The 12,284-nt window shown below is 44.7% G+C and overlaps 1 protein-coding gene across 8 annotated transcripts in view; it reads left to right on the forward strand.

Annotated features, from left to right (window-relative positions):
• The window catches only part of SHROOM3 (shroom family member 3), a 331,320-nt gene that overhangs the window by 268,446 nt on the left and 50,590 nt on the right, over window positions 1-12,284 (forward strand). For 6 of the 8 annotated variants that reach the window (XM_042251534.1, XM_060417298.1, XM_060417300.1 and 3 more), the window contains one exon: window positions 5,620-5,751. The exons of 1 other annotated variant lie outside the window; for it this stretch is intronic. In XM_042251534.1, the coding sequence (XP_042107468.1) occupies window positions 5,620-5,751 (132 nt within the window). Of the gene's footprint in view, window positions 1-5,619; window positions 5,752-11,114; window positions 11,296-12,284 lie in introns of those variants that run through there. One more of the 8 variants, XM_042251535.2, reaches the window with a different exon arrangement.

Genomic DNA, 12,284 nt, shown 5'->3' on the forward strand with positions numbered 1-12,284 from the left:
TCATCCAGGGACTGAACCTGGGTCTCCTGTGTTGTAGGCAGATTCTCTGCCATCTGAGCCACCAAGGAAGTCCAAGAATACTGGAGTGGCCAGCCTATCCCTTCTCCAGGAGATCTTCCCAACCCAGGGATCAAACCCAGGTTTCCGGCATTGCATGCAGATTCTTTACTAGCTGAGCCACAAGGGAAGCCCCAAGAGAGGGGAAGAAGGAAGGGACAGTGACCCAAAAGGTTCTGTCTAAATATATAGGAACCAAAAGATCAGTAATAGAAACAAGGGGCTTTTCAAGAGAGGGCAGTTCACTGAAGACTTCTGTGACACCTTTGATAGATGCCCAGTCATCAGCAAACGAGGAACAGCTGCGTTAGGCTAAGAGCAGAAATCTGAGCCAGAGGGCATGGGTTCTTAATATCTTCCGCCACACACTGAAGGGGCGGAGAATCCAGACCCCCTCTGCCTCCCAGAGACTGAAGGGAAGAGAGAGGCAGGGGAACCTGAGGTTCTGATACAAGGAGAGGCCTGGAAACAGGATGCAGAGATGATGACACACAGCTTCCTGCATGATGGACCCGGAGCAGCAGAAAGAGAACATAGAGACCCAGGCACCCACAAACGCAACTTCACAGAGCAGATTATGAAAATGAATACATGCAAGCACCCCACCTAAATCCAAAGGAATTTCTCCAGGGGACTCTGAGGACAACTCAGCCCTGTATAAATGCACTTCTGTCTTTAATCTCAAAAAGCATTCTGGTGGCTTCAAAGCATAAGGCAGCAAGATGGTGCTGAGCTGTGCCAACTGTTGGGTGAAGGGTGTGGTCAGTGGTCCCCCAGCACTGCTCCTGTCTACTCCACAAAAGCCAGCTGTTGTGACAGGGACCAACAGTTAGAGCCTAATTCTACTTTATAAAGGAGTCAACTCACAACCTTACATGTTGTTGTTGTTTAGCAGCTCAGTCGAGTCCAACTCTTTGTGACCCCATGGGCCGTAGCCTGCCATGCTTCTCTGTCCATGGGAGTCTCCAGGCAAGACTATTGGAGTGGGTTTCATGCCCTCCTTCCAGGGGACTCTTCCCAACCCAGGGATCGAACCCGCATCTCCTGCATTGGCAGGTGGATTTTTTACTGAGCCACCAGGGAAGCCCTTATAACTTTGTACAGAAAGTGACTAAAAGAGGTCCCCAGCTTTCCCAAAATGCGGAAACAATTTAATGTCTTTAAAAGTTGAAGGGCATAGAGCTCCATTTTGGATGCATCACACAGTTTTTCCCTTTACAGTCAACTGTGATTGTTTCTATAAATCTGTATTATGTGCCTATCGTGAGCCACTCACTGAGGCCCTGGGTATGTACTGGTTTAAAAGCGCAAAACTGAAGAAAAGCCAGCCGTGGACCCTGAGTTGGCTGCACTTTCTGACCAGTGCAATCCGTGTGCAAATAGACGTTTACCTGCGGCCCCAGGTGCAATAACAGGAAAGACCAGGTGCTGGGCAGAGACTGTATGAGGCAGATGAAATGGTCTCTGAGGAGGTGGCGTGTTCCCTGGACCGAAAGGCTGAGGACGAGCCGGTCAAGCGGAGAATCAGGAGGAAGACTGTTCAGGCAGAGGGAACTACATGTGTGAAGTGGAGAGCTTGGCAGGCTTAGGGTGCTCAGGGCAGGCCAGCAAAGACCGCAGGTGAGAGGGGTGATGTTAAAGGGCAGACAGGAACCAGGTCACTCAGGCCTCACAGACAAGCTAAGGAACTTGAATTTTCTCCAGAGTGCATGCGGAAGCTACACAAGTTTTATTATTAGAGATGACATAATCCATTTAGTTTTCTTTTTAAAGGTGCCCCTGGCCCCTGGGTTGGAGGGGGACTGGAGTGGATGTGGCTGGCGAGGAAGCTTCCCCAGGCAAAACAACAACCAAAAGAAGAAAACTGCTAATTGTCAGAACTGAGCTCTTCCTACGGCTGCAACAGCCCATGCTAAGGAGATTGGAGCCCCCTCTGCCCATCCTCATGGAAATGTAGTAGAAATCAGGAGCTAAAGGGATCTGGAGAGATCCTCTCCAGACACCTCCCCTTGGTGTTCAAGACAGCTACAGGAACAGGGCGATCTGGAACTGCTTCTTCAGTATTGGCTGAAGCTCAGTTCAGAAAGCAGTTAAGGACTCTATTAAAATACCAAATAGTAAAGCAGTTAGTATATATTCATAAATTGTGAACTGTGCTGTTATTCAGTGGCTAAGTTGTATTCGACTCTTTGTGACCCCATGGACTGCATCACAGCAGGCTTCCTTGTCCTTAATCATCTCTCAGAGTTCACTCAAACTCTTTTGAGTCCGTTGAGTCAGTGATGCCATCCAACCATCTCATCCTCTGTCGTCCCCCTCTCATGCCCTCAGTCTTTCCCAGCATGAGGGTCTTTTCTCATGAGTAGGCTCTTCTCATCAAGTGGCCAGAGTATTGGAGCTTTAGCTTCAGTCCTTATTCAGGGTTGATTTCCTTTAGGATTGACTAGTTTGGTCTCCTTGCTGTCCAAGGAACTCTCAAGAGTCTTCTCCAGCACCGCAGTTCGAAACCATCAATTCTTTGGCGCTCAGCCTTCTTTATGGCCCAATTCTCACATTCATGTATGAACAGTGGGGGCCGGGAATATGAATGTACTTATCATAGGAAGTAGAAATATGTAGGTGGTTGGCCTGGGTTTCTTGTTTCTTATCTGGTGAAGACAGATGACACTGGGCTAGTGCATCACAATCATTTTGTTTTAGCCCCTGGTAAATCTTTCAAGCCAGCTGTGATTTTTGTTTCCTTGTTCATAGTTTGTGGTACTGAGACTGGACAGTAGTAAGAAACAATATTAAAAACAACCCTCAAAAACATCTCACCAGTTTGGCCAGCAAGATTCACTGTGGAATTTCTTTTCACTAGAACATGTGAGTTTAAAAGTGTTTATTTGTTGTCCTGATTATTCCAGAAAGAGTTTAGGGCAGAGAAGGTATGTTCTGGGTGCTGGTCATCCTTCCTGCCTGCCTTTCAGCCTTGCTTCCTCCTTGGTGTCGAGCATCCAGGCAGCCCACCCAGGGTCAGGGGAGGTGAAGATTGGCAGGGAGGCTGTGCTGTGACTTAGCCTGGTTGTTAACCTCAGCCTGGTCCCCAGAGGTCATTGCTGGGGTGCTGATCTCTGTTAGGGGTGAGAAGAATCCTGCGTGAAAAATCCTTAAAAAGATGAAACAGCCTCCTGTTCTTCTTGCTTCCATCTCTTTCCTATTTGCCTGCTCTTCTTTCTAGCCCTTCACCCCAGACAGCCTGCACCTTGGACCTTCCATCTTTTGGTGCCTCCAGAGAGGGGTAGTGGCTAAGGAGAGAGAAAAGGACTCTGCCATTTCGCAGAGAGGGCAGAGCCAACAACTGTGGTTTAGGCGCAAAATGAGGAAGTTATTAAATGCCGCAAAGGTTTTGTGAAAGCTTAGGCCTGGTCTTTCTTTTTTCTCCCATGGACAGCAGCAGGGTCTAGAGGAGAGCCAGAAAGACAAGCTTGCTGTCGAAATGGATTCTACCAATGGGTGGCTGTGGATGTGCTGTGTCATCTTTACGTTCATGGATTTGATAAGATGCCTTTGGGTCTACTTTCCACCTCAGCTTAAACCAGATGGCTGCTGGGGCAAAAGGAGCCTTTTCCAGAGTTAGCACGTCAGAGCTTTTTCTTGTGGCTTAGGGCTGTAGGAGAAACCCTAATTAGAGACCACATTGATGAATTCTGCAAAAGGCTCTGACGTGCTAACTCTGGACAAGGCTCTTTTTGCTGTTACTTCCAGCATAAATTAGGTCTTTTAGTTGTGTCTGTTTTACATAACAATCTTGGCTGAAAGGAGTTCTAAAATGAAGGTTGAAGACAGTAATGAAAATGATTCATTAATTAAGCAGATACCCCATGTATAGGCAGTATGCGGGACAGTTAACAGATATTATGTAGAAGCTTGATAGCAACTCCTCAGGATACATATAATTATAGGAGCTGATTTGCTAAGTGCTGAGTAGGTACAGACATCATTATTATTCTACGTGCTTTACCTGAATTGGGCTTCTCTGGTGGCTCAGATGGTAAAGCATCTACCTGCAATGTGGGAGACCCAGGTTCAATCATGGATTGGGAAGATTCCATGGAGGAGGGCATGGCAACCCACTCCTGTGTTCTTACCTGGAGAATTTCGTGGATGGAGGCTACAGTCCATAGGCTTGCAAAGAGTCCGACATGACTGAGCAACTAACACAGCGCTTCTCAACAATGCTATGAAAGCCATTGTTCCTTTGCACCTATTTCAGAGATCCAAGAACAGAGGCACAGAGAGGACAAGGTCACAGAGTTTTGCTCAGTGGCTGGGGCCAGGACTTGATCAGACTCCGGGGCCAGGCTCCTACACTGTGGGTTCTGCCATATTCTCAGGTTCCCCATGAGGAGCCCAGGGCTCACCACTTATTGTCCGATGTCATTCGGCTCACAAGTGACAGAACCTCAACCAGGCTTTCAGACTTCCGGTCTAGGGGAATACTGAATATATTCCAAGTCAGCCATCCTCAAATTGTTGAGAAAAGTAAGGTAACACAGGAGGTGATTACGCTTAGATAAAACTAGACAAAAGCTTAGAAGTGGAAACTCCCTGCTGACTGCCTGATCATCTCCCTCCCTATCCTGAAATACAAAGAAATCAATACCATGCCTAATCCCACCACTTCTCACCCAAGGCCTGTGCAGAAGAGAAACCGCAGGCATTTGCACCTTCTTCAGATTCCTGCTTATAGGGTGTGGTGCGGGGGCTACCGGTCAGCTCTCAAAGAGACATGAAAGCATATTACTGGTACCCAGTGTAGTGAACCTGCCTCAGAGTCTGATGCAGGGAACAGACTCGCTGATCAAGAGCAGACCTTGGAGGTGAAGACACAGTGTTTGGAAATTAAGAAGCCAAGACTCCACAGGAGAAGAAACACATCTGTTCCCACGAGGAACTCACTGGCCGCTCGGGGCTTAACGTTTTTCTCTGGCTCCCTGGGTGTATGGAGGAAAAGCGCTAGGGAAATGGTGTTAGGGACTGGGGGCGGGAGGGTGGATTTAAATGGACACACAAAAGGCTTGCCTCCAGCGCAGTGGAATCTAAACAATCTGAAATAGCTTGGACTCGCTTGTGCAAACGGAGCCAGGGCTGGTGCTCTGGGTGTTGCTCTCCTTCCAGCTACCCTGGGTCGGGAGGCAGCAGAAACTTGTTGTCTCAGGAAACCACCTCCTTCAGTGAGTTCAAGTTTTTCACTTATTCACTAACAGATCCTGAATTATAGGCGGGTTTTTCTTCATAATGGTCAATGAGTCTTTCTCCCTGCTTGGCTGGAAAAATCTAGAATTCTGAGATTGGGAAGTATACCTTATTGCTTATTGTAGAAACACAGATAGGGGACGATGACAACCCCCACCAGTACAGAGTGCCTGGGTGGGTGCAGGCTTAGACCTCTGCGCTCAGCTGCACTGCGCTGCGCCAGCTCTAGAGTGAATTCTCAGACCTTGTCCATATTGGATTCGTTTATCCACCCTGCCCGCGAACATCACCACGCTCAACTTCTTGTTTTCCTCCTTTCGCCAGAGATGCGTGTGCAGAACCGGGCCCTGCAGACACTGGCACCTCTGACTCGTTCAGCCCAGAGCACCTCACCTCTGACCCCCAGCACAGAAAAGTAGCATGGTCAGGAGGGGTTAAACCTCGGCTGAAGCACAGGTAAGAGGCACGGAGGACCTTGCTGAGTGGTCTGGAAGGACTTGGCTGCGGGAAGAGGGAATGAGGGCCAAGTCTGGTCACAAATACAGATGAATGAGAGAGGTGAGGAGGTCAGGCAGAAGCTTGGAATTCAGAAGGATAACCATCCTGATGACAGTTTCCAAACCAGGTTCTGAAGAAGCATCAGGTTCCTGGCAGGTAATCTGAGGGGTCCCTCAAATCATTTGATGCAAATATCTTTTAAAAAACTACATTCACAGCCATTTTTAAAACTATAATTAAAAATACTCAGAGATATACCAATGCCCTACACTTTGGAAATGACTCGTACAACAAGATGGATTCGTCTTTGAGCTGATACTCATTGAGAAATGTCCCGAGATTACAAAGTTGGCCTAATGAAAATTTGTAACTACTTATCTGGGCTTCCTGTGTGCTAGGGCTTTGCATACCTCGTCAGATTCTCACCCTAGTGCTGTGAGGTTTGCACTAGTGTAAAGGCATCTAGTTAGGTGGTAGGTTCAAATTCAGACAGTTTGAGCTCACAGCCACTCCACTCAGCAATTAACATAACAGCCTACTTCATAGGACAGTTGTGGGGATTCAAGGAGATGAGATATTCACAGCACTTAGCACAGAGCCTGCTCATTGTCGGTGAAGTAAATATTAGGTGCTGGTATATTGATGATGTTCTCATTCTTATCATCCTTTTCATCGCTGTCATGTAAGTCTGTGTGCCAGCATGAAAGGCAGTATAATATAGTAAGATGGGGTCCATGGAATCAGTCTGCCTAGAATTCACATCTTAATTCTGCCATTTAATATATAATGCAGGGGCAAAGAGGATGGGGTGGGATAGATTGGGAGATTAGGCTTCTCAGGTGGTGCCTAGGGGTAAAGAACCTGCCTATCAATGAAGGAGACATAAGAGACATGGGTTCATTCCCTGGGTCGGGAAGATCCCCTGGAGGAGGGCATGGCAACCCACGCCAGTATTCTTGCCTGGAGAATCCCCATTGACAGAGGAGCCTGGTAGGCTATAGTCCATAGGATCACAAAGAATCAGACACAACTGAAGTGACTTTGCATGCATGCACGCACGTATAAAATAGATAACTATTGAGAACTTACATGAGGAACTATACTCAGTGCTGTCTGGTGACATAAATGGGAAGGAAATCCAAAAAAGAGGGGATATACGTATGTGTATAGCTGATTCACTTTGCTGTACAGCAGAAACTAACACAACATTGTAAAGCAACTATAAGCAATAAAAAAATATGTCTATATATATAACTGCAGGCAAGTTATTTAAGTTCTGTTTCCAATATGTAAAATGGGTTTAATAACTAATCTTCGCCCTTCAGTTGCTGAGAGGATTGAAAATGCTGATGCAGGTAAAACAGAGTAGTACCCATAAGCACTCAGGGTAGCAGTTATCATTGTTGTCAGTTATCCTGATTTCAGTTTGGGGCAGTTCTTTCATGAAGATGTGTGAGCTTGGGTTATAAATAAACATAAATTTAGGTTTATTCAGTGACCCATTTTATGAATATGCTACTGTACATTAAAATATATTTTATATAATCAAACAGTATTTGTATCTGATGTCTATATGAGGATTCTTTGTAAGGTTTCATTTGAAAAAAAGATTCAAAAGCAGTTTGAACATACCAAATGAGGACAGGCTGAGATGTGCAGAGGCCTCCGTCTATGAGAGAAGCCACTGGTGTGAGATTACCCCAGGGACAGTCCAAAGAAACAGAAGCCCCAAGGTTATCTCTATTCCCTTCAGCCTCCTAGGATCTTCAGAGTGTAGAGGATCAGAGCCTTTTATTTCACGAGACTCCATGAGCTGTGTAGGTTAATGTAGCATCAGTGCTGAAGGATTTCAGGCCAGGAAGTCGTAGTTAGGAAGTTACTCTACTGGCCTGAGCAAACAATGATCAAGACTTGGACTTAGCAAGAGGTGATGGGACAAGAGAAGAGACAGATTTGAGATGAATTTAAGAGACATATCAAGAACAGGTGAGGGTGGGAGAAGAGATTAAAGAGTGTGACTCCCAAGTTTCTGCCACCGGACACTTGCGGGCCGTTGTGGGGCCTTTCAAGAGGTAGATGAAGGCAGGTAGAACTGAGACTAAATGGGGGCTGAGAACGTGAACAGTGGAATCACACAGACCTGGGTTTGAGTTTGAAACAATTGAAGTGTTTCATAAAACAACCCTTAACAGCTGGATAAAACAGACAAACCTAAATGTATATCTAGGTGGTGTCCTAACCATGCAGAGACTGTGCTTATAACCATGAAGAGATTATCTTTGAAATAAGCTGGGGTTGCCCTCATCTTCATGGTCAAAACTGGCTCATGATGGTGGGTCTGTATGAAGGGAGACTGTAAGGGAGCAGATAGACTCTTTCCTTTTGAAAACGTCATGCCTGCTCATGTCCTATTGGCCGAAATTTTTCCTCTACTTATCCTCTAAGGATTTCACATGTGTATGTATCTTATCTCCACAGGTATATCGTAAGCCCCTCCAATAGTCCACCCATATTCTTTGCTATGCTCTTAGATCTCTGCAACCCACGTTTTACTGATGTAGGACTGAACTTGGAAATTGGTCTGGTTCTCATCCAATTTATTCAGATCTCAAATCCTGCCTGTTCTGCTTTTTTACTTTTTATTTTGAAATAATTTTAGACTCACAGAAAAGCTGTGAAAATAGTACAGAGGTTTTCTATCCACCCATCACCCAGCTTTCTGTAATGTTAATATCTTTTGAAACCACAGTGTAAATATCAAAACTAAGGACTAGTGTTGGTGTGGTACTTCTAACTACAGACTATAACCCTTGATGGACTTTAGTCAGGTATCACCTCCCCCCAATGTCCTTTTTCCATTCCAGGATCCTACATTGTCTTCAGTTGTCATGATCCCTTAGTCTTCTCGAATCCCTGATACTTCCTCAGTCTTTCCTCATCTTTTATGACCTTGACACTTCGTGAAGAGTATGGACCAGTTTTTTTGTCGAATGTTTTCTATTTCGATTTGTCTGGTATCATCTCATGGTTGGATAGAGGTTAAGCATTTTCGGCAAGAATACCACAGAAACGATGTGTCCTTTTTAGGGGGTCATTTCCAGTGTTACGTGGTGTCAATACATGTTATTACTGGTGATGTTAACCTTGGTTACCTTGGTCACCTGGTTAAAGGTGAGATTTCTTCACTGTAAAGTTATTGTTGGTCTTCTTGCAGTTAACACATATCTTGGGTAAGGGGGAGGTAGTTTTGAGGCTTTGCAAAGATCGTTTCTCCTCAAACTATCTCCCACTGATTTTTGGCATCTGTCAAGGGATATTGCCTGTGACAATTATTACTGTAATGTTCTAAAGATGAGTCTGTTTCCTTCATTCCTTTTACCTTTATTAATTAGATGTCTTCTGTAAGGAAGAGCTCTCTCTTTTCCTCCATTTATTTATTTATTCGACTATATGTATAAGTAAGAACTCCTTCATATTATGTTATTCTGTGTGTTATTTATTTTATTGCTCAAATTGTTCCAGCTTTGGCCATTAAGAGTTCTTTCAAGTTGGCTGTGGTCTGTTAGTTGTTCAGTCACTCCGTCGTGTCTGACTCTTTGTGACCCCAGGGACTGCAGCATGCCGGGCTTCCCTGTCCTTCACTCTCTCCCAGAGTTAGCTCACATTCATGTCCATTGAGTCAGTGATGCTATCTAACCATCTCACCCTCTGCTACCTGCTTCTCTTCCTGCCCTCAATCTTTGCCAGCATCAGGGTCTTTTCCAGTGAGTTGGCTCTTCACATCAAGTGGCCAGAGTATTGGAGCTTCAGCTTCAGCATTAGTCCTTCCAATGAATATTCAGGGATGATTCCTTTTAGGATTGACTGGTTTGATCTCCTTGCTAAGTCCTGTTTTGAAACAGAGGAAGGGGTGAAACGCTGATGTCTTTAGAGAGAGCAGACATGATGTGCTTATCATCTTAGGAGTCTACAGGTTTTGAGGTGGAAGGTTAGTAGTGGGTAGTGAGCAAGTCTAACTCTTAACAGGCCGTGGAAGCCTACACCAATTTGGAAATTGAAGAGGGCTGGGATCATGTCATGAGCCAATTCCAAGTCCAGGGGGTCATGGATATATATAGCTCCTTTTTCATGGAGAAAATAGAAAGGATTTTCTTGCTTATTTATAAGAGAAAGAACAAAAACTCCCTCCTCCCAGGTATATATAGGAACCCACTAAATCATCAAGTTAAAGAGAAGGTGAAGCTCTTAGTGGTCCAGGGCTTAATATTCTCATTGATCCAGTCCTATTCTTTTCCTGGTTGGATTCCTAATTCTCCTGTCCAGCCTGTCAATAGGAATCCTATAATCTAACTTATCTTGGCAGAACTTCTACCTAAATTCTGTCAAGCCTCAGGCTAGAGTAGTCCAGTGAGTTAGTTCAAGAGACAAAATGTTCCAGCTTAAAACTCAAGATTTTCCAAGCCAGTGCTTTCTCCATAAACATCTCGTCCCCTCCTCACCCTCCACCACCAGTCACCATCATCATTGTAATGACCACCTCATCTAATTAGTAAGTGCTTACCATACGTGAAAGTGAAAGTTCCCTGGTGGCTCAGAGGATAAAGCACCTGCCTGCCATGCGGGAGACCTGGGTTCAATTCCTGGGTTGGGAAGATCCCTTGGAGAAGGAAATGGCAACCCACTCCAGTATTCTCGCCTGGAGAATCCCATGGACAGAGGAGTCCATGGGGTTGCAAAGAGTTGGACACGACTGAGCGAGTTCGCTTCACTTACCATAAGTGGTGTTATGTGCTCTGTTGAGATGAATGGGCCGTAGAAACTCAGGCTTTGATTCTTTATTCCTTCTCATTTGGGCAGCAAGTTGAGCTCAGCTGGTACTTTACACTTCCATTGGCAGTGAGTTCTGTCCCCATCAGTGTGTCTCAGGAACCTCAGTGGATGTTTGGTATAGGACCTCCTTCAGTAGTCTCCCAAACTGTGGGAAGCTTAATGCCATTAACATGCATTTTTGCAGACAGTGGCATTTTTGGATGTGGAGGAGGGCTTAGGTTCAGCAGAGAAGATCAATTAAAAAGGAAACTTCCTGAGTACAGTGTGATGCCTTTTATCAGCAGATGGTTTCCTTCCTTCTCTCCTCCTCCTGCCCACAGAATAGAATTCTGGCATTCCTGAGCTGCGTGCTGCTGTCTAAGATACTGGTTCTTCTCAGACGTTACTAAGGGTCAGTTTCTCTTCTTCCCTCTTAGAGAGCAGGAATTGAGTTTTAATTGGCAGTTTACAGAGGTGGCTGGAAATGAGTCCCTCCCACTTGCATGAAGCTTAGTGAGTTCTGGGTAGTTCAAGCTGTCTGATGGGAGATGCTGGCATCATTGAGGAGCCTTGCCAGCCCCAGAAGAAGCAGAAAGAGCAGTAGCAGAGTGCAATGGCTTTATATCCCACTCCTGAGTATGACATGCAGGTGTCCAGAGGGTTGTTATCTAGGATGTTTCTCTTTGCCACAAGGTAAGCCCACGGTTATGTTAGAGTGAGATTTAGAATCTTGCATTGCAGGATTCTCAGCTGACAAGCCTTTCACAGGTATCTATTGATGTTGTGCTATCTTGTATTAAGTTTAAGCCCGTTTCTCTAAATTGTCATGTAAGTTCTCATTATTTGAGCACCTCTGATTATTCTGTGTACTATCAATAGTCCTGTGTGGGAATTTTCAGTCATTCTCTCTCCGACGTGTGCAATCACTGTATTTCTTACGATGTATGCGTTTAGAGTGATTTTTATCTTTTTCAAGTTAGCAATTGCTTTGTGTTGTGTAACTTCATGGTTTTGCTTCCCCATTTCCCCAGGGAATTTCAGAGTAATAATTCCTGTTTCTCACAAGGAATGGCTACTTATCTATGTACTTGTAACCAAGTTCTCTATTCTCTTTGCCAACATTTGTATAAAGAAAAGGAACCTGCAACTATAGTCTCAGTTTTAAAGGAAAGGCGTAGCCTTCTCCTTTAACTTTGAGTTTGCATGAAAGAAGTGTTTATTGAGATTGCTGAGTGTCCCTTATTGACATCCATCACAATGGAAGGCTTAAATATTTGACTATCTTTTCCTTTATTCACAATAATTCAAATTCAGCTTGTATCCTTATACAATCTTTGATCTGAAATTTTTATTCAGAGCTGTGCCAGTGCTTTGCCTCAGGGATGCTTCTACTTGAAAGAAAATATGATATGGCAAAGAACAGGTGGCTGCACCGGTTGTGGTCTTGTTCTGGATCTCAATGTGACTTGAATATTTATCTGTTTTTATTATTGTACCATGTAAAAGGTAAAAAGGAAAATGAACTGCTTAGATTATAAAGCGTGTATATAGAGAGAAAGATCCAGGGCTGGTTTTTCAGGTTTTATTTGGCGTTCTTTCACTTAAAGGTGAATAAGAGAGAGCATTCTTCCAAGTTTTATTATTTTCTCCCCAGAGTGTCAGGTTATGTGTGAATGGTGGTA

This window comes from Ovis aries, chromosome 6, assembly GCF_016772045.2.
Source record: "Ovis aries strain OAR_USU_Benz2616 breed Rambouillet chromosome 6, ARS-UI_Ramb_v3.0, whole genome shotgun sequence".
Lineage (NCBI taxonomy): Eukaryota > Metazoa > Chordata > Mammalia > Artiodactyla > Bovidae > Ovis > Ovis aries.